A 20,994-nucleotide genomic window follows, 5' to 3' on the forward strand; every position below is an offset into this window, starting at 1 on the left:
CACAATTGTCTTCTCATTGTATTACATGATGATAAATGGAGGTATATATTTAATTTAAAATAACGATGAGTGATAATCACATAAGGATGACATTATTATCGGAGCCCCAGCTTGACATTTAATTCAATAAACTGTTTCTAGTCGGACAAATAATACTGTTACTCCACCCGTCTGGTAAACATCCGCTGTACGACACAGGCTTATGAAAGCATGACGAGCTGACACGTTAGAACTGCGACACTGGTTTTAAACCGATGGCTCCGCTTGGATGGCTCATCTAGGTCCTCGGCTGGGACCGTCACGCAACTTTCTCTCCGGTGTGTCCGTGATCAGACGCCTCGGTTCGGTCGGGATGGACAATATGGGTCTAGCGATGAGCCGTTCTACGTTGGAGCGGCTCGATTTCGACAATGTCGCCCTCAGAAAACTTCCCCTAGATCCGTCCGATGATCCCGGGGTGCGGCAGGTGAAAGGAGCGTGTTTCTCCAGGGTGAAGCCACAGCCGCTGACCAATCCCCGGTTCGTGTGTGTGTCACATGGAGGTCTGGCGCTGCTGGGGCTGGACGGGGATGAGGTGGTGAACGACCCGCTGGGGCCGGAGTATCTTAGCGGGTCTAAAGTCATGCCCGGGTCCGAGCCGGCGGCCCACTGCTACTGCGGGCACCAGTTCGGACACTTCGCCGGCCAGCTCGGTGACGGAGCAGCCTGCTACCTCGGGGAGGTGAAGGGTCCGACCGGACAGGATCCCGAACTACTGAATCCGAGCGGCCGGTGGGAGATCCAGGTGAAGGGAGCGGGACTGACGCCCTACTCCAGGTACAATGTCTACAATAATTGTATTAAGTATACCAGAGAGGTGAAGTAAAATGAAAATAAAAAATAGCCAAATTCCTCTCTTTTCTATACCCACATCTAAAAAAATAAAATAAAAAAAATCTAAAAAAACCAAACAAAAACAAACAGTTGTGGTTAATAGTGACAGTTGAGTTTTCATGATCCATGTAGGCTAATTCTGTCCTCATCCTCAGGCAAGCTGATGGCCGTAAGGTCCTACGCTCAAGCATAAGAGAGTTCCTTTGCAGTGAGGTGATGTTCTTCCTGGGTGTTCCCACCACCAGAGCAGGCTCCCTGGTGACCTCTGACAGCAGGGTGGTACGAGATATCTACTACAGCGGGCATCCTCGCCATGAGCGATGCTCTGTGGTCCTCCGTATCGCTCCCACCTTCCTCAGGTGAGCAGTGTCACCTTGTTTTATCTGTCTTGGCAGTCTGTGCTTTGTGGGATGTAAACACAATTTGTTTGATTTGTGGTCTCTCTGAACAGGTTTGGGTCCTTTGAGATCTTCAAGCAGGCAGACGAGCTCACGGGCCGACAGGGTCCCAGCTACGGTCGCGATGAGATTAGAGGCCAGATGATGGATTATGTTATTGAGATGTTTTACCCAGAAATCCAACAGAATTACCCAGATCGGGTGGAGAGGAACGTGGCTTTCTTCAGAGAGGTAAGCTGCCAGAGAATGTTACACAAGCAGCCGATTTGAGACCAAGAGCATATTGAACTCACACTGATAAATTGCATTAGCTGGTTCTCTGTCTGTGTGTGCTGCTTGGTATTTTCAAATACCAACAAAGCTTTAGCATCGACGGATTTTTGACATTTTGCTTTTGTAATTAGTAATAAGTCATAAGCCCCCATGGGTTTATTTTCAAATTGATATTTTTGGAAAATACAACACTCAAATGGTAAATATGTGCTTTTGTCTGCAGGTAATGGTCCGCACGGCTCGGCTCGTAGCTCTTTGGCAGTGTGTAGGTTTCTGCCATGGAGTCCTTAACACAGACAACATGAGCATCCTAGGACTCACACTGGACTATGGTCCATACGGCTTTATGGACAGGTCAGGCCCAGTTGGTGCATTGATCCAATCATCATTATGTTGATCCTGTGCAGTTCGTTAGAATATAAGGCAAATGACTGTTATTTAGCTGCCACAGAAGCAGTAATTGAGATGGTAATACAGTACCTGGTTGTGTTTCTGAAGTCTCCATCCACTCCACACTATGAATGAAAACAGCTTTCCTTCTGCCTCTCAGATTTGACCCAGACTTCATTTGCAATGCCTCTGACAACTCCGGCCGATACTCTTACCAGGCTCAGCCAGCTATATGCAAGTGGAACCTGGTGAAGCTGGCAGAGGCTCTTGCCCCGGAACTGCCTCCAGATCGAGCTGAGGCCATCATGGACGAGTATCTGGACCTGTATAACGGTTTCTACCTTGAGAATATGAGGAAGAAGCTGGGCTTACTAAAGCAGCACGAGCCTGAGGACGAGATCCTGGTCACTGAGCTGCTGCGTACAATGCACAATACAGGTTGGATGGGAGGATTTTTTTTATACAATATTGTGTAGCCCAAGAGAATTTTTTCATTTTGTGAGAGGCTCAGACTTATAGAAGACACTAACTATCAAACATGAAAAATATTTGACCCGTGAATGACAAACACTGCAGGTATTCTGCATTGTTTGTAACTGAAAACATATTTGTAACTGATGGACCACCTTCCCAGATAAAAATTCTTTGCTTTCTAATTGCTCTTAGGCAACATAGTGAGTCACTGCCAATTGGTTGAGAGTGTGTGACCTATTGTGGCCGTTTCTGTTGCCTCATGCACCCCCCTCCCCCCAAACTGAAGGTGCTGACTTCACCAACACATTCCGCACCTTGAGTCAGATTTCCTGTCCGGCTGAGGGAGAAAGTGGAGAAGAAGAGGACCATGTCAAGAAAGTCACAGACCTCTTCCTGGAGCAGTGTGCCTCTTTAGATGAACTCAAGGCTGCCAACCAACCCAGCATGGATCCTCGGTGAGCTGCGTGTTTGGTCTGTTTCAAATCATAACAGAAACTAGATATTAAGTAATATTTTGGTTGTGTCGCAGCAACAGGCATATATTTATTAATCCAAATTCAACCATTGTTTAATTATAAATTCAAACTTCCCATAAGTTTACATTAGTAAACATGGATTTAATTAATATAGATCATTTTCCATCTGAGCAGTATTTCTGTTTCAAGTTTGAAAATAGTTCTCATTTCAAAATTACATTTTTGAATGTGTGATTATGAGAAGTAGATTTAATATATTTATTGGTGCAAAACAGCCTCAGTGTAGATTTCAAAGGTGAGGAATCAAAAATAAAATGGTAAATTCAGCTAGAAGATGCTAATGACCTGAGTATTGTGATTGCTATCTTTATTTGAGTAATGGAAAAGAATACTGCACCTTTAAAACAAAGGGGTTCAGATTAGATTTCACAATGGATGTTCATAGTTGGCAGAAAAACAAACCACATTATTTTTATCGACAACCTAGGTTGATTAAAAAAAGAAAAAGATTATGACTCTTATAAATTCCATCTTCTTTTGACAGAGAGCTGGCAATGCTACTCTCCATGGCTCAGAGCAACCCAGGGCTGTTCCAAATGATATCAGACAGGGCGACAATCGCGAGACAGTTAGACAGACTCAGCAAACTGAAAGACCTGATGGAGACCAGCCAGGAGGCACTGAAAACTAAACATGCTGAGGAGTGGAGCCACTGGATCACACGCTATAGGTGAGAAATAATAAGGTGTATAGAGGGAAAGAAAGAAGAATTGAGAAAGAACATAATTGGAACATGAAACAGCAGAGGGTGGAGGAACAGTGCGTACCGGATAAGTGACTGTATTTAGAGGACGGTGATGGGTGAAGTGTGACGGATAAAGGGGGTGGACAGAGAGGAAACAGGGTGTTGGTCCATTACTGTAACACTATAACAGTGGGGGTTTTTTGTGTTATCGCTGCTGCAGGAAGCGTCTGGCTCGTGAGCTGGAGGGGCAGAGTGACGTCCAGGCCCTACAGGAGGAGAGGGTGAGGGTGATGAACAGCACCAACCCCCGTGTGATCCTCAGGAACTACATTGCCCAGAATGCAATTGAGGCTGCTGAAGTTGGAGACTTTTCTGAGGTCAGGTTTGGATCCACCATCGTGTTCATGAGACTGAAAAAACCGTAAAGACACACGCTTGTGTCACTCCAGACTATCTGTCCACCTTAGTAGAACAATACAATTTTTTAGAATTGTTTAAAAAGCAGCGAACATTACCATTCACTAAAATTACACTCAGCATACCTTTGCTCACTTCTGCATCAGTGTTTCGCTTTCAGTGACCTCACTTCCTCTCTACACTGCAGGTCCAGCGAGTCCTCAAGGTTCTGGAGAAGCCTTTCTCCTCACAGCCCGGCCTCGAGTTTCCCGCATGGGTGGGCGGAGGTGAGACTGCCAGACTTGGAGAGAGGGATGAAGGAGAGGAGCACCAGCAAGAGATGCCATCTACATCTACCGCCAGAAGTCCTGTTCCTTATGACAGCAAGCCCCCAGCTTGGGCTACTAAAATCTGTGTCACCTGATCTTCGTAATAACTTCCTTGAATGCTCAATATGCCGTCAAAAGCAATAAGAGAGTTTAGTAATCTTACCATTTGTCTCTCCCTCCACTTTTGTTACCCCATACCTCTCTATTGCTTTGGTAGGCAGCATCAAGGAAGTTAGCAAGAGGGTTGACACCCCGTAGGCTATCTAGTTGAATCTTATCAGGCAGAGAGTGAGCTGGTTTTCAATTCAACTCAATTCAAAAAACTTTATTTGTCCCCAGGGGGCAATTGAGAGCACATACATCAGTAAAAAACACAATAAACAGAAATGTACAATGTAAACAGGTATGTGCAATGAGCTAATAAATATATAAAAAACGTAGAAATTGTAAAACTATAAAGATTGCTGACATATATCATCAATATAGACAGAGATATTCAACAGTTTTGGTTGTCTAAATGCATGCATCTAGTATTACCGTGTTGCAACATAAAGTGAAGGGCTTGGACAGTGTACGTTCACGTCAACAGTGACTTCTTTGAGCAATTTGATTGGCTATGGATTGAAATGATCAAAGGTAAATGGGGTTTTAAAAAAAAGGAATAATTCAGATTTTCAAAGCCATTTGGTGCACAACAAAAGGAAGTAGAAAGTGCATCCATTTTGAAAGAAACTTGTTCCCTCTCTGTCTGGTGTTCGCTCAGCTATTAATGAAGAGTCAAACAACAAGTCGTACAAAGACCTGTCTGACTCTGACATGATGGGGTGTCACCTGAAAATATACCAAATAATATATGTGAAAGAGAAATGTTGATTTTGGATATGTTAGTGGGTAAAAGTGTAGATTAATGCAGCAAAAAATAAACGCACAATATATTGAGAACTGCATGTTTGGTGTTTCCAGTCAGACTGTGACTCTTCAAACTTTTAAGGGGATATTTCTTGCCCATTGTGCTATGAATGTGATTAGGTGTGGAAAAATAGTTTTCACTATCATTCATTAATCATTTGAAACCGTGCTACTGCAGCACTGATCAATAATCACTCCTTTGAACCAATCTTGGTTTGATCAGTTAACTCACATTGGTTTAAATTAAACCATTAAAACTGGGATGTAAAACAGGAAAAGGCTTGGTGTAAAATTGGGATTCAAAGCTTCTTCTTTTTTTTTTTAAATGAATAGTTTTTAAAAATGTTGCTGGGCTTTTAAGCTGCCTGAACATACCCCCAATAAACTAAACAATTAAACCTTGTGTTGTTTTTATTCATTACCAATGCTTGTCTTCCATCTTTATTCAAAGAAGTGAATTTGATGAAAGTAAAATACACTTTCATAGCGTGGATTGAGTCATAGCAATGTATGTCTAACACTACCTTTTCTTTGTGGACTTTCCTAGAGAATCTGCGTTCAACCTGGGTTTTAGTCATGTCCCAGCAAGTCTCAAACACGCACTCACCCAACTCTTGCGCACAGCATTGATGAATATAGCCTTCAGTTACTGCTGGCATTTAACGCGGCCAGACAGCAACGACCCAAATAATGGCGCACCTCCAGATGCTGGTCACAGTCACGGTGTTTGCCAGTGTCACCGGGTTTGTGCCACTCACACTCCGCTTTCCCTTTCACCTTTAAAACTGTAGGCCTTCATCTGGGCTCGGGAGTGGCTTTTTGTAACCTAAGGGTGCGCCCTGCGCAGCTGACAGGCTGAGCTGCGCAATAATCGAGGAGTGAGTGCATAGGTGGGATCTGGGACAATGGGTGTGTAGACACCAAACAGCCAAAGCACAACATCTCCTGTACGTCCTTGTAGGTAAAAGAAGAAAAAAAAAAGAATGTCTAGACGAGTCAGACCCGGTTATCATCGCCAAGAAATCAACAAAACCTCCTGGGAAGTACCGGAGCGGTACCGGGATCTGAGGCAGGTGGGGACCGGGGCGTACGGGACGGTTTGGTAAGTGAGTGAAATCTGCGCCACATCTGTGATGGATGTGTAACACCGAACACACAGCTGGTGTACGAGGAGCGTGGTGACAAAAAAAAACACAACACAACACAACACGACGGAACAGATGGTGCCACACAGACAGACGCGCTCTGCCACCGCCAAACAAAAGAAAAGTAGGTGCGCTCCGCCGACGCGCACTGCCGCTCCCGCTCCACTTCCTCGTCTGATGGAGACGCTTGAAACGAGTTTTCGCTTCGCCACAGTTAGTTGTCAGTGTAGCCTGTACATCTGCAACACAAGTGAATTAGAAGTGAGGTGATCCGGGGTGAAGTTTAATGATGTCGTTCAATGGCAGCTTTTCAGGCACTTTGTTCGCCGCATGTCGTCCCTTCAGTCCTCAGTGATCAACTGGGCGGCCGCTGAGCAGCTAGAGCTGACGCGGTGGAGCTCAATAACGCACAGCAATTCGGAGTGTGTGGACTGATGTGTGTTGGAGATGGAGGCGTTTGTTTTCATCCACACCATCAGTTGGAAGCAGGGGCTCTTCTAGTCCTGGCCCCAGAGATCCACAGTGACATGTGGCCCCCACCGCCAAACACCCAACGGGTTTCCTTGAATGACCGCTCCACGGGTGAAATGCCACAATACAATTCCCCGTAACGACCCTCGATTAGGGCCATTATTTCTGACAATTTGGCTGAGCTGCTGCTTTTGGTTGTGAAACGAGTGAAATGAAAAGATACTCGTTTAAATGAAAGCTTTATATGAACATTTCAACATACCTGTCTATCCACACATGTTGTTGCAACAGTTGCAAAATTGGATTCCACTATATTTCATAGTAATAATAACATTTGTGAAGCACACACACACACACACACACACACACACACGTCCTCAACCTGTATCTATTGCAGCGTTTGTTAGATTGTTGTTCCAATATTTACAGTGATTGGGTCGTAGATTCTTGAGTCCATGCAGGTAGAATACGGACTACAGTGTATAAACATGTGTGCTCTAGTTCCAGACCCAGACAGCAAGATGTGCACCTCATAGCTTGTATTTTGGGTAATTCCGCATCGTTTTCCTGTTGTAATTGTCTAAACCAAGCCACTGTAACATAGAGAAACTTGAGGTGCAGTAATCTGGGTCTGTCAATGTCTAGATGATCAGTGAATGTTGGACCTGTATGTCAACACTTTGGGCTAATAATCAATGCAAATGAATGTGCAGTAGATAAAGTGAAATGTGAATGTGAAGATGAGGAAGTGCCCTTCCAGTCAAGGGAAGTGTCTCTGTTAGAATATTATATACTGTATTCCTATTATGGTGTCACCTGATGTTCTTTGGAAGAGCGTGTATATTTGACTCACGCCCTGCTGTAATCTTTCCCTCAGCTCAGCAGTGGACTCAAGAACAGGAACGAAGGTGGCCATCAAGAAGCTGTACAGACCCTTCCAGACAGAACTGTTTGCTAAGCGGGCCTACAGAGAGCTGAGGCTCCTCAAACACATGAAACATGAAAATGTGAGACACGGCGTGATCAGTCAGGGGTCCAGGCGTGCAGGACTGATTGACTATTTAGTTTTGCAGTGCTAACCAGATGGAGCTTTGAAATCTTTATAGAATTTAATTGAGCAGAGAAAAATGAAGTTTGAACATGTACTATTTCATCTAAAGAAGGGATCTGTGTAGTATGTGACTTACTGTATTTCTGTCTGCAGGTGATTGGCTTATTAGATGTGTTTACTGCCGACCTCTCTTTGGACTTATTTCGTGACTTGTAAGTGCAATCTATATTTTTCTATCACATAATTTACAGCCGAGAGGCTGACATGATTTTTTGCAGTGTTATTTCAAAACCTGTATCAGTTTTCTAGCTGTTATACTGAAAGTATTTCCGTCTTTCTTAAAGTTATCTGGTGATGCCATTCATGGGAACTGATCTGGGGAAGTTGATGAAGCTGCAGAAGCTGTCAGAAGAAAAGATTCAATATTTTGTTTATCAGATACTCAAAGGGCTTAAGGTGGAGACCATGCTTGTGAATGAATTATTACCTTAAAAGTTAAAAAGAATTGCAATTCTTAATCCATCGCATATCCTTCCAATACAGTATATTCATTCTGCTGGCATAATTCACAGGGTAAGTCATCTTTTCTGTTTCCTTCATTTCCTGTACAAAATTAAACTCCTCGCATTTTCTTACAATTTTAAGAGAGAACATTATTTTCCATCTTAATAGTTTGTCTTTTAATGTTTTGCAGGACCTCAAACCAGGAAATCTGGCCATTAACCAAGACTGTGAGCTCAAGGTACTCAAACAAATGAAACTCATTGAGTGTCTTTATATCAAGAAATAATCAACATGCTGCCTTACAATCATTACCAGACCTGTAAAACTATAATGTGTGTGTGTGTGTGCGTGTGCGTGTGCGCGTGTGCGTGTGATGTTTCATTCCATGCTCTGTCAGATCTTGGACTTTGGTTTGGCGCGGCAAGCAGACAGCGAGATGACGGGGTATGTCGTGACTCGTTGGTACAGAGCCCCGGAGGTCATCCTGAGCTGGATGCACTACACCCAGACCGGTAATGAAGAACTCATTCCAGGGAATGAAGCGTTTCTTTCTCTGTCACCTGTTTTCAATTAGCTTCTCACGGTATTGTGAGACGATGCATGAATTTGTCCTATTAATCTGAACGCTTGTCCTCAGTTCAGGTCTTCTGCTGCAGTCAGTGCTTTACTATATTTCCCATAATTATCCAGATAGTCTCCAGCGAACAGGCTGAGTCTTGTTGCTTTGCTACCTTTTCTTCTGTAACACACATCACGTAAGACTGATCAGTGTTTTCTATTGAGGCGACAGCCAGTTGGGACTTTAGTTGTTATAACTTTATCCAATGACGTTTTGCTTGTTGTGGTGTTTAGTCAGTTTGTTTCCTGTCAACAGGATTACTCTAAACGCGCTCAGCAGATTTTTGTGAAACTTGTTTGGAGGGTTGAACATGTGGGAGGGAAGATCCCATTATAGTTTGGATTGGATCCACATAAAGAGGTGGATTCAGGAATGTATTTTTATTTATTTGCTCTTTTTAACATTGCATCACAGATACTTTTTTTGGAAGTTATGCACAAATTACTCAATATATTATTTTGAAACCATGTGGAGGGCTATGGCATGAAGGAGGAACCCACTACCCATGAGTTATACATAAAGTACTTTTCATATCACTTGTTAGGTTGATAGTTCAAATTAATGTCTTGACTTTATTTAATTAAGAGGTGGCCTTTAGCCTTGCTATGAATGGCCTTTTTGTATTGATTTTTTAAAATTTGTTTCTTCTCTATGACTGAGTTATTTGTATGATTTTTGAATAACCCTAGAGAGTAGCACAAAATAATAAATGATAAACAGCCCAGAAATAGAATGTTGTATCTTGTTGAACCAAGTCGTTTGCTTGAAAGTACTCGTCTTACAGCTTACCTTATATTTCAGATGTCAGATAATGAAGGCAGTTTTCTCTGACCCCTATTGTCCATATTCATAGAAATGTACATTGAAAACAAGGAATATGAAATGTTTTTTCTTTTTCTTTTCTTTTTTTTTTCTCCTCAGTGGACATTTGGTCAGTGGGCTGCATCATGGCAGAAATGCTGCAACACAAACCTCTTTTCAAAGGCAGCGACCGTATCCTTCTACCTCACTGGTCGATCTCACTTGACACATTTCCGACATCCAGCTGAAAAGACACGAGTGATGCTCTTCACTGTTAAGCTCAAACGATAACTGTTTGAACGTCACCCGTCACATTTTAACCTTAACACCTGATTCTCAGACCTAGATCAACTGAATGAAATCATGAAGACCACAGGAACGCCGACTCCAGAATTTATAACAAAATTAGAATCTGAGGATGTGAGTTCTGTGTGTGTGTGTGCATGAGTGTGCATGAGTGTGTGAGCCTGTGCGTGTGTACAAATATATATACAGTATATTTATACAATATACACACACTATAGCTTTAGAAATCAGACAATTGGGCAAGATAATTGTGTGATTATAATTACGTGTGCATCAAATTTAATCTCATAGGCCAAAAGCTACATTAAAAGTCTTCCAAAAATGGAAAAGAAAGACCTTCAGAAGGTGTTCTCTACAGCTAATCCACTAGGTAAGATGTGCTCAGCCTGTCAATTTTTCAGCTCACCAGTGAAACTGTGAAATAAATGCACCTTGTTCTTCTGCTTCCTCAGCCGTGTCCGTGCTGGAGCACATGTTATTGCTGGATCCAGAGAGCAGAGCAACCGCCGCAGAAGCCCTGAAGCTGCCTTACTTTGCAGAGTTCAGGGAACCTGAGGAGGAGACCGAAGCGCCGCCGTATGATCACTCTCTGGATAACACAGACCTGCAGCTGAACCAGTGGAAACGTAAGGATGGAGGAACCTTTAGAGGGATTTTAGTTGGAAGGGAGGATGAGGACCAAAGTGGAAAGTGGACCAAAACAGCCATTTAATGTCCTGCCTTGTTTATTTTCTTAGGTCACACCTTCACAGAGATCTTGACCTTCCAGCCAGTTGTGCCAGAGTCCAAGGAAACATCGCTGTAGGACACAAATATGTGGCTGTGTAGCCTTGAAATCAGGACACACTAACCTGTCCTACAAGTTTGACCTCAGTTGGGAAGTGATCTCATTTACAAGCTATCTCTATTTGTCAACCTGTGTTTTGGACCTTCAAGCTGTGGATTTGTCTTTGCCTATCATCAAACACGTGTTTTTCAGGTCACCTGCTTTCTGAACTTTTAGCTCTGAGACTGTGAGCTCATTTGGTGTTAATCAGGTGATGATATTATGGTAGGAATTATGGGTTGTGTTGTTTGAGTCGCTGATCTTTGTGGTACATACACACATTAATTTTTTAGTCCTACTATTACTGGAATTCTGACTTCATTTTTGGGTCAGGATTCTTTGTTTAAATACCAGTGTATAATATAATAATACTATGACGGTGCTATGAATAAAATATAATTTAAAACACTGAGAATATCTCGATTGACAGTGAAGAGATGACTTGTTCTTCAAAGATATGTGACTGGAATTATTGGTGTGTGTGTGTGTGTGTGTGTGTGTGTGTGTGTGTGTGTGTGTGTGTGTGTGTGTGTGTGTGTGTGTGTGTGTGTGTGGTTTACATGTCTACTCTGACCCTGTTTCCAGTGGCCTTAAAATAATGATTAAAAAAAGATTTCTGATCATATGACATCCATTCCATAAAGTAATGCACATTTTATTCACATTTTGACTTCACAGCAGAGCAAATAACAGAACACGCTGTGTCTTGATTTGTGAATTCATGTTCCCAATACCGCACTTGCAATTATGTCATTAAAATTGTCTTGACGAATTATGTACATGTGTTTGATTTTCTCCCACTATTTGTTGCTGTTGTTGTTGTTTTTGTATTTTGTCACATAGGATTTTTATGTAGTTACACATTTCCTAAACATGCATTTGTAGCACAGCACTCTCGTTAGAGAAGTGATGATGAAGCTACTGACTAATGAAGTGACCTGCATGAATTATGGTTCCCTCATGTGACGCCTTACTTGTTATTCATCTCAGTAACACTAGGTGGCAGCATATGAACAACCCATTACCCAAATGCATTTGGTGACACTTCTCCATTCACGGCTTTGATCAGAAATATACTAACATTTATTGGATAGATTTCCATGAAATCTGTTTCATTAAATTCCTAATGCATGTACTGATGATCTCCTAAGCTTTCATGTAGCTGCCCCTCATCAGATAAACATTTTTGAATAGCCAATGAAATATTTGACATTGGAATTCATGCTTTTTCCCCAGTGTGTTAAATTTATGACATCCACTAAAGTCAGTTGCCACATCTGTACTCTATGTTTAATGCTTATTAGCAAATGCTAACCAAGATAAGCATTTCACTACTGTCGCTGAGAATATTAGCCTGCTGAATACCACCTTCATCTCAGTGAACGACAGTTCAGATCCAAAGTCTTGTTTTGTTTTGTTTTTTTATTTTGCCTTAGAAGATTCAAGCTGCCAGATTAGTTTCAATGATTTACAATGTTTTAGTTTACATTGACAACCTTATTTTTGTATAAAATATGATTGATGACTTCAAGTAGGCCTAACACATGTCTAAACATTCTCACGGGGTGCCTATCCATGTTTAAATTCTCCTCATTCCTCCATCAGCTGGTGTTGAATTTAACAGTTCTTTCTTGAGCGACCTCCAGATCCCTGACTCCTGAGGGCTACTCCCTCAAAACTCAGCTTTCTCACTGGACCAGAGCTCCTCCGACCCAATCCCTTCTTACGTGTTGTGTCCTCATGAATGCGCGCAATGCATAGTTCAGAGAAAAGTCAGTGATTTCTGTTCCCACTTCAGACAGGAAAAAAGAGGGGAAGGCTCACCCCCACCCCCCACGACAGACTCCCTCGCACTGTCTTGTTCGTTGACCCTGCTGTTTATGTATTTATAGTACATGTTGGCTACAAGCTGCATAATTTCACATTTAAGACATGCACATTTGTGCACCCATGTTAAACATAGCAATGTCTGCTATGCTCATTTGTACACAAACGCAGACTTAGATAGACTCAGGAAGGGGTATATGTGGAATGACAGGGATGTGCAAATACGGATCTGACCTGGGTCACTCTCCTTTCTTAAAGTGGAATGTCAGTATGAACTGTGTTTATTTTATGTCTGGGGGAGGCCCATCACTGCAAATCTCACCGGGGTGAGAGGATCAACACCATCTTCGCTGAGGTTCTTCATCATACATAGAGTTTATTTGCTTCTCATGTGAGAAATCCATCTTTTTTTCTTTTTTTTAGAAGTAATGAGCTCGGAAAGTTTGTCTCCCTTTAGTGGGAGAGCTAATGATTCGATAAATGAAGCCAGTTCCGTCACTGCAAAATTTAATTGAAATGAATGACGATGATGGAGCGTCATTGACTACAGTGTTTGTTTTCTAAATATCCTTGCATTCAAAAGTTCAGCTCTGACGAAGTTGATGGGAGTGAAAATCTGTCATCTCGCTGAATGTCCTCAATCTGCGTGTGGGCTTTACACACATTTAGATTTTTACTCAGCAGGTTATTTATGTACTTCGTGTTTGGTTGGTACCAGATGTCAGTTTGGATGTGTTGCTGGATGCTGCTGCTGTTCTGTGGCGAGTTTGCAGAGGTCTGGGTGTCCTCTCACATGTCTACGTGTCATGTTCTTACGGATAAGGGGTTTAGCACAAGCGAGCAACAGCTGTTAAACTGTTCACCAAATATGGCTTTGGTCGGGGTGTTCAGTGCTCTTCACACGAATACTGACATGCCTAAAGTTTTAATTTTTAAAAGATTTCATATTATAAAAATCCTTTTTTTTTTCTTCAGAGGATGAATAATTATGTTCACAGCTTCCCTGAGTCAGTGTGATTTAATTGTCCTCATGTTTGGCTTGATGATTGTTGGTGTGTATGAATGCATCAGCGGCTGAATGCGTGTGGAGATGAAACATTCCCATGTGTGTCACGTGGACCATGAATGCTGTGGCTGCAGGTTCTCAGCCTTCACCTCTGTCTAACTTGCTAACCCTCCCGTTCTTTTTCTAGTCCCTACCTCCCGGCCTCGATCTCTGTGACGTGTACACCTCAGCTCACGTGTCTGCGGGACCTGTCAGGAGGAGAGGCAGCACCGTCAAGAGAACCACAGAGGAAATTCCTCGGGTTTACATGAAGCTGATGAGCCCCGTGCAAACGCTAAATAGAATTCTCTGAAAATTCTGAGAATAGTGAGAAGGAGAGGATTGAAACAAGCAGGAAAGAAAAGACGGGTGGATAAAAAAGAGAAGGAGGGAAGTTGAAGAGACTAACTAAAAGAGAATCAGGCTACCCCTGGGAGAGTCTATCTTTGTGGAATAGGCAGTTTAGTTTACATTAGCTCATTCAATAGAAATCCACCCGCTGTTTGAAGACTTGTGAGGAATATACAGTGCAGTGAGTGCATGCCTTAAGACTGTAATCGCTCCCAGGATGATTTTGTGTCCATCTGCGATGTGTTGATGTATGGGGGTCACACTCAGAATGGTACTAATTGTGTTGAAGAGCACTCAAACCATTCTGACCCAAAGACCCAATGGATGCCAGCTGCTCAACCAAGACAAATTACTTCTGCTAGATTGAAAGCTATCAGGGCTAGAGGACAACTTGTTTGTTATAAACTACTAAATGCATTTGATGTTCTGTATATCATTACAGCAGTTATGAAGCTCCTGCTTTGTGGAACCATAAAATACCCTCTTTACATTTTATAGTTCAATTGCTGCCAACTTTTCTTTTGCAGCTGTGGGGGTTCAGCAAAGTCTCCAGGATATTGTTCTCCATAGAGAGAATCCTGACTGGCTGCATCACCGCCTGGTATGGCTCTACCGAGGGTGCTGAAGTTTGTTCAGCACATCACAGGGATGGTGCTGCCCTCCATGGAAAATCTCTCCACCCAACAACGTAGGAAAATTACCCCTAGAATAATGAGAGACCCACATCACCTCAGCCATAAGATGTTCTGCCTGCTGCTGTCTAACATGTGTTACCACAGTGTCATCCCTCAGGCCGTAAAACTCCCTAACGGCACATGCAGCAATGCTTTCAGGTGTGGAGGTTTCCTGTCCTCCTGCTCTCTCTCCCTCTCTCTCTCTCTCTCTCTCTCTTTCTCCCTCATTACTTTTGGGGGATTGTTGCGTCTACGCATCTATTGATCGATCCATCCATCCATCCATCTATCCAACCAACTATTCATCTATCCATCCATCCATCCATCCATCCATCAATCTATCCATCCATCCATCCATCAGCGTGACAACAGGCTTAGAAGAGTATTCCAGATGTCCTGTGCAACAACACTGTTCACCCCCCAAATATGTAGGTTCCCCTAAAAGAAACCTCCAATTCCTGAGATCAATGCTGCAATGTAGGTGTAAGTGAAAATATGCCATAGAATTGTCTTAAACCACAACTCCTGTTGGTATCTCCATCACATATTTTGTGATGTGCAGGGGTGTCCAATTTTTATGAAAACATAAACCAAAGAAAGTACAGATTTTTTTTCAAAATATCAAAGTGGTCCTAATAGAGACACACTTGTAATTCTGGTCCCCTAAAGTGGCTGTTAACGTTTTCATTAAAGACAGAAAATAGCAGCATGCTTATAATCTGTTAAAATGTATTCCAAGGGTGACTAGCCTTGATTAAAGAAAAAGAAAACACACGCCCCTTTAATCAATTTCCCTGCTGTCAGTTTCCTTCACCCTGAGTGGGGTAATTGGAGTTGATCATTTTATCATCACAAAACAAGGCGACAAGACACATTCATGTTTGTGTTGTTGTGATTCCCTGCAGGTGAGCTCAGTTTTTGAAGTTCTCTGTGAGATAACTTACATGACTGTCTGACCAGATGGTACATTCTGATGGATTTTATGGTCAAGTGAGCACAAGACCTCAGCAGTGACCTCTGTGGGGGTCACAGCTTCCTGAATGTCATCGTTCACTACGGGTGATGAACTACTGAGCAAAGGGCTGCAGCTGGAGCGAGCATAGGACCTTACTCTGAGGTGAGAGGTCACAGTATATCACAGAGCCTGTGTTTCCCTTCCTGTGTGCTGGAGAGCAACTAGCATGGCTTGGTCAAGGTTAGTGGCAGTCTGGAATGCCATTCAGAAGGAGCAGTAAAGGAAAATATGGAAACAAACTGAAGATATACAGGGACTGATAACCTGTGCTGTATTTCACGATTTTATCCACATTTATTACATAAGCGGAGTAAATATCACTGTGCTCCTGCTAATGAAGTGCTGAATTGCTTCCCTCTGGTTGCTGGCTTGGATGAGATGAAACAAAACAAAACTGAAACAAAATTTACACACAAAGGTGGATAAAGATGCACACAGAATTCAAAGTCTTTAAAGTTGGTTATAAAAGCATAAAAAAATCATTTGAATCTTAGCTTTATATTGTTGAGGGCTATATTATAGTATAATATTATAGTATAATAACAACACTGTTATATAAATAACAGAAATTCAGGTAACGCTCTTTAAATAAGATGATAATTTAAATAATAAATAAAAATCTCAATTACTCGTATGTGGTAGAGGTCAGACCTGAGTATTATTTAAACCAGTTTATTAATTTATTAAACAGTGTTTAAAAACTTTATTCATTAAAAAAAATCATTATTAATTAAAAACTAATTTGCTGATTTATCATACATTTGCCCTCAGAAGCCGAGACCATTCTTTTCTGTGGGACTGCATGGACCAGTATTTTCCACAGCCTACACACTCGACACTCATTGGATAAATTCCACTAATTTGTCCCGCCCACGGACACATAAGCGTTTCCGGGATGAACGGCGCAGTAAACTGGCCTCGACCGGCTTGGGCGCCTGACTTCCGCATGATGATTGGAGGATCAGGCGAAAGGCCGAACCTCTTTTTGATTGACAGCAATTTTGACAAATAGACCGTCACGTGAGCTTTAGTCGTTCAGTCACATTGTGGTTTTTGCAAGTGAAACGTACAGAGACGCTATAATTGTTTTGGTATTTATTTGGCGAAATTGCTCATAAAACATAATCGCATTATTTCCTTGTTTCAGTTTAATGTAATTTCATTATTTTGATATTGTTTTGTCAGTTCATTTCCAATTCCTCAGATGAAAATCCATTTATAGAAATGTGGAAGAAAATCCCTAGTGGGGTTGGGGGGGGTGTGTGTAAAATTACACAGGTAGATCAAAGCCAGACTGACCTTTGAACTACTCTCCTTTGATTATACCTACTGTATGATGGGTTGTGCAGTTTACTCTCCTTTATTCACTCTCCTTGTGCTGTCCTGAATCAGGAAGCTAACATTAGCTACTATTTAAAAAGGGTTAATGAAGTGGCCACCCACCTAGTAATCGGAACAGGTTGAGTCCAATGGCCATTTAACAGCAACATACTCTCCAGTGTTCCTGTACCTACATTTTCTTATTTGTCCACATAGCCCTTATTCTCCCAGCTTCATAATCTCAAAATTGAGGTAGTTTAGGGAAACTTAATCTCTGACAAATCTTCAGGCGTCATAAATACCAGAATCAGCATCGGAATCAAAATCATCATTAGGATCAGAATCAAACATTCATGGGTAGGTTTTACAGAGAATAAACGGATGAGTGACGAAGTGTAATCCTTTCCTCAGGGTCAGATCTCTTCATATTCCTCAAAACCTAGAAGCGTCTCGCCATCTCCAAATCTGCATGATTTTCCTGAGGATGCATCTACTTCAGAAATCAATGGTCAAATCCACCGTAAGTCAGAAAGTCTTTTACAGCCTCGAACAACTTATATTAATTAAAGTTTAGAAGTGAAGAAGAACCTCAAACCAGTAAATATGACATTATCCCCAATGTCACACACAAACTAAAATTTAAGGCCTTTTTCTCTGCACAAAACACCAATAATCGCTGCTAACGTGGATTTTACATGTTTAATTTCTCACACGGTCTGCTGTTTGTCTGTGTTGAAGTGTAATGAGTTGCCTTTGTGTTGCCTTATAAGCACTTGAAGCGTAGAGGAGATTCACTGTCTTTTTTTGTTTTTACAACGCAGGAAATAAACCACTTTTCTTTCTCTAACAGCTTGTTTATACTGTAGCACACCATGAAAACAGTAACCACTTAGTAACCTTACTTTGCTCTAAATGGCTAGAGAAAGCCTGGTTCCTATCAAGAGTGAAGAGTGAGACTAGTCCATCAGGAGGACGTGGACTGCAACTTCTACACTGCAAGTACATTTCTGCATGATTTAGTAAAGGTATAGAACAACTAATCAAGACAACTGATGCTGTATATGCTGGCTGTGCATTTGTCCTTGAAAAACAAAACAAAAAAAGTTGTTCAAGACATTGATCAGAAGAAGGTGGTTCCTTGATTACAAACGTAGTAAAAGAGGGGAAAACCTATTAAGAAGTTCAAAAAATGATAGCTGTTCAGCTAAAAAACGACTATTCAAATGGATTGGAGCGTAATCAAATTGGCAAGGGCAATTGGCAAGGGCAATGACCAAAGCAGGCAATGACCAGCTTCAGCAGGATCAGAGAAGATCTAAGGTTGTCTGTGAGAACTGTAACAATCAGATGACGTCTATGTGAAGCCAAGCTACCAACAAGAAGCCCCCGCAAAGTCCCATTGTTAAAAAAGATGTGCTAAGACAGTAACAATGTGCCAAAGAACACACTGTGCCAAAGAAATGGTGCAATATTTTGTGGACTAATGAGAGTCAGATTGTTCTTTTTGGGCCTGACGGCCACAAACCGTTTGTCAGACGACCTGCCAACACTGACAGTGGTTTAACTTAACTCGTAAAACCAGTAATTATTATGAAGATAAGTGTATTTCTGGGGCCTTATATCTGGAAGAAACAAACATTTTAAAGATTAACTGGGTTCCTCAACTGAGTGTAAACCTCCACCAAGACCATTCAGTCAGCAGCTAGCAGCACATGAAAACATGAAGGCTACCTTGCCCCTTAATCCACACCTGATAGTATGAATTGGATCTCAGTTGTTTAAAGGAATGTGTCCGCTGGTCAATGCTAAATGGTAAAACGCTGAATTTTAGCATAAGCACCCATATAATGGTTAGAACTGTTGCCAACATGAATTGACAAACTCTGTAGCCATGCTTACAGCATTTCAAGCAGTTCTGTTGACAGACAGACACAGGTGGAAATATCCTCGACTCGTTGGAAGGTATGATCACTGTTTTCAACATCCTCACGTTGAGTCATTGTCTTACAGCTCTGGATCCTTCCTGTCATCTGATCTCAGCCAGGCTGACCTGAATTTCATCAGCATAGCTCTGACAGGTCTTCTCTGTCCATCTTCCAGAATGATTTTTTTTTTTTTGGTGATACATTTCCATGGCCTCTCCAAGGAGCCATCACCTTATCGTGGTGGAGAGGTTTGTGCACCCTAAGGATCCTGGGAGCTATGCTGTCGGGAGTCTTGTACTCTTGGTAGGGTCACCCAAGGCAAATAGGTCTCAGGTGAAGGGCCAGACAAAGAATGGTTCCAGAAGATCCCATGAAAAACGGGAAAGTGAAAAATGTGACCCTGCCCGGAGGAAGCCACGTCTGGAGGAGCCACGTCTGGAGCCAGGCCTGGACGGAGGGTCCTTCAGCGAGCGCCTGGTGGCTGGGTCTGCCATGGGGCCCGGCCAGGCTCAGCCCGAAAAGGCAACGTGGACTCTTCCCACCCCCGTGGACCCACCACCCGTAGGGCAGACCAATGGGGTCGGGTGCACTGCCATATGGGTGGCACGACGGACGAGACCCGGGCGGCAGAAGCTGGCTTCGGGGACATGGAATGTCACCTCACTGGTGGAGAGGTTGGAGGTGGAGCGTTACCAGTTGGATCTGGTGGGGCTTACCTCCACGCATAGGCTCGGTTCTGGATCCAGACTCCTGGATAGGAGTTGGACCTTGTTCTAATTTGGAGTTCCAAATATCAGTTCAAAGAATTTGGCCTTCTTGGGGGGGTTGGGACCGTTGGTGGAGGAAACCTTTGGTTAGACCTGGTAAGCCCAAATGAATATTGTGGGTGAACTGGGAACGTCTGGAGGACGACTCGGTCAGAGAGGCCTTCAACTCCCACCTCCGAAGGAACTTCTCGTGCATCCCTGTGGAGGGTGGGGGTATTGAACCTGAATGGTCGATGTTCAAAGCTTCCAGTGCTGAAGATGCAGCTGAGAGCTGTGGTCTCAAGGTCTTGGGTGCGTCAAGGGGCGGAAACCCTCAAACACCGTGGTGGACCCCGGTGGTCAGGGAAGCCGTCCGACAGTTGCAGGGTTCTGGCACGTCCAGCTGGGAGGAGACCTCGGGGCAGACCCAGGACCAGGTGGAGGGATTATATCTCAACACTGGCCTGGGAACGCCTTGGGATCCCCCAGTCAGACCTGGTGGATGTGGAAAGGGAAGTTTGGGGCTCCCCGTTGAAGCTGCTGCCCCCGCGACCCGATTTCGGATAAGCGGTGGAAGATGGATGGATGGACATTTCAATGGATCGCCCTGATGGACTTCCGGCCCATCACTACCATTGCCATCTGCAGAAGACAGGTGTAATACTGTCATCGTTTACCACAATTTAAATATGACAGCTATTGGCTATGTTTGTATTAACTGTGGTCATACGTGTTGGATAATGTCTCTGATATAATGCAGGCTCAGTCATCAGTGGGCTGATGCTGGTGGTAAGGAATGTCAGCATCTGCGTTGGGGATGTTTTCTGTTTTATGGCTGTTTACTCAGAGAATGCCTGTGAGTGTTGTGGTGAGAGCACAAGCTATGAGATCCAGTCCCATCCAATACCCCATGTCTTGGCAGGAGGGTAAGATATCAAACCAGACAGTTCTCAAACAGTCACCACAACTTCAAAAAAAGCGGAGTCTGGTTGACATTATTCTAAATGTAGTCACCACAACTTAATAAAACATCTAATTTTGTTTTCTTTGTGCTACTCTCAGTTGATTTTATTCCCACAGTACTCATGTTTATTACCCTGCCCTT

The 20,994-nt window shown here is 42.8% G+C and overlaps 2 protein-coding genes across 4 annotated transcripts; both read left to right on the top strand.

Annotated features, from left to right (window-relative positions):
- The first annotated feature begins 108 nt into the window (after positions 1–108).
- selenoo1 (selenoprotein O1) lies at positions 109–5,660 on the top strand. 2 transcript variants are annotated; one of them, XM_068313859.1, is made up of 9 exons: positions 109–816; positions 1,029–1,232; positions 1,325–1,502; positions 1,768–1,898; positions 2,095–2,372; positions 2,695–2,863; positions 3,429–3,614; positions 3,850–4,006; positions 4,234–4,449. In XM_068313859.1, the coding sequence occupies exons 1-9, from the start codon at positions 269–271 to the stop codon at positions 4,447–4,449; spliced, it is 2,067 nt and encodes a 688-aa protein (XP_068169960.1). In that variant the 5' UTR covers positions 109–268. The 2 variants fall into 2 exon arrangements, with proteins under 2 accessions (XP_068169960.1, XP_068169959.1); XM_068313858.1 differs by having other exon boundaries at positions 115–816; positions 4,234–5,660.
- Positions 5,661–6,058: 398 nt separating this feature from the next.
- Positions 6,059–11,749, top strand: mapk12a (mitogen-activated protein kinase 12a). Of its 2 annotated transcripts, none has more exons than XM_068313860.1 (12): positions 6,059–6,365; positions 7,757–7,886; positions 8,084–8,142; positions 8,275–8,386; positions 8,474–8,503; positions 8,625–8,672; positions 8,832–8,946; positions 9,975–10,046; positions 10,195–10,274; positions 10,452–10,530; positions 10,613–10,786; positions 10,898–11,749. In XM_068313860.1, exons 1-12 carry the CDS (start codon positions 6,247–6,249, stop codon positions 10,963–10,965), a joined length of 1,086 nt encoding a protein of 361 aa, XP_068169961.1. In that variant the 5' UTR covers positions 6,059–6,246; the 3' UTR covers positions 10,966–11,749. The 2 variants fall into 2 exon arrangements, with proteins under 2 accessions (XP_068169961.1, XP_068169962.1); XM_068313861.1 differs by having other exon boundaries at positions 6,236–6,365; positions 7,762–7,886.
- The last annotated feature ends 9,245 nt before the right edge of the window (positions 11,750–20,994 follow it).

This window comes from Antennarius striatus, chromosome 4, assembly GCF_040054535.1.
Source record: "Antennarius striatus isolate MH-2024 chromosome 4, ASM4005453v1, whole genome shotgun sequence".
In the NCBI taxonomy this organism is placed as follows: Eukaryota; Metazoa; Chordata; class Actinopteri; order Lophiiformes; family Antennariidae; genus Antennarius; species Antennarius striatus.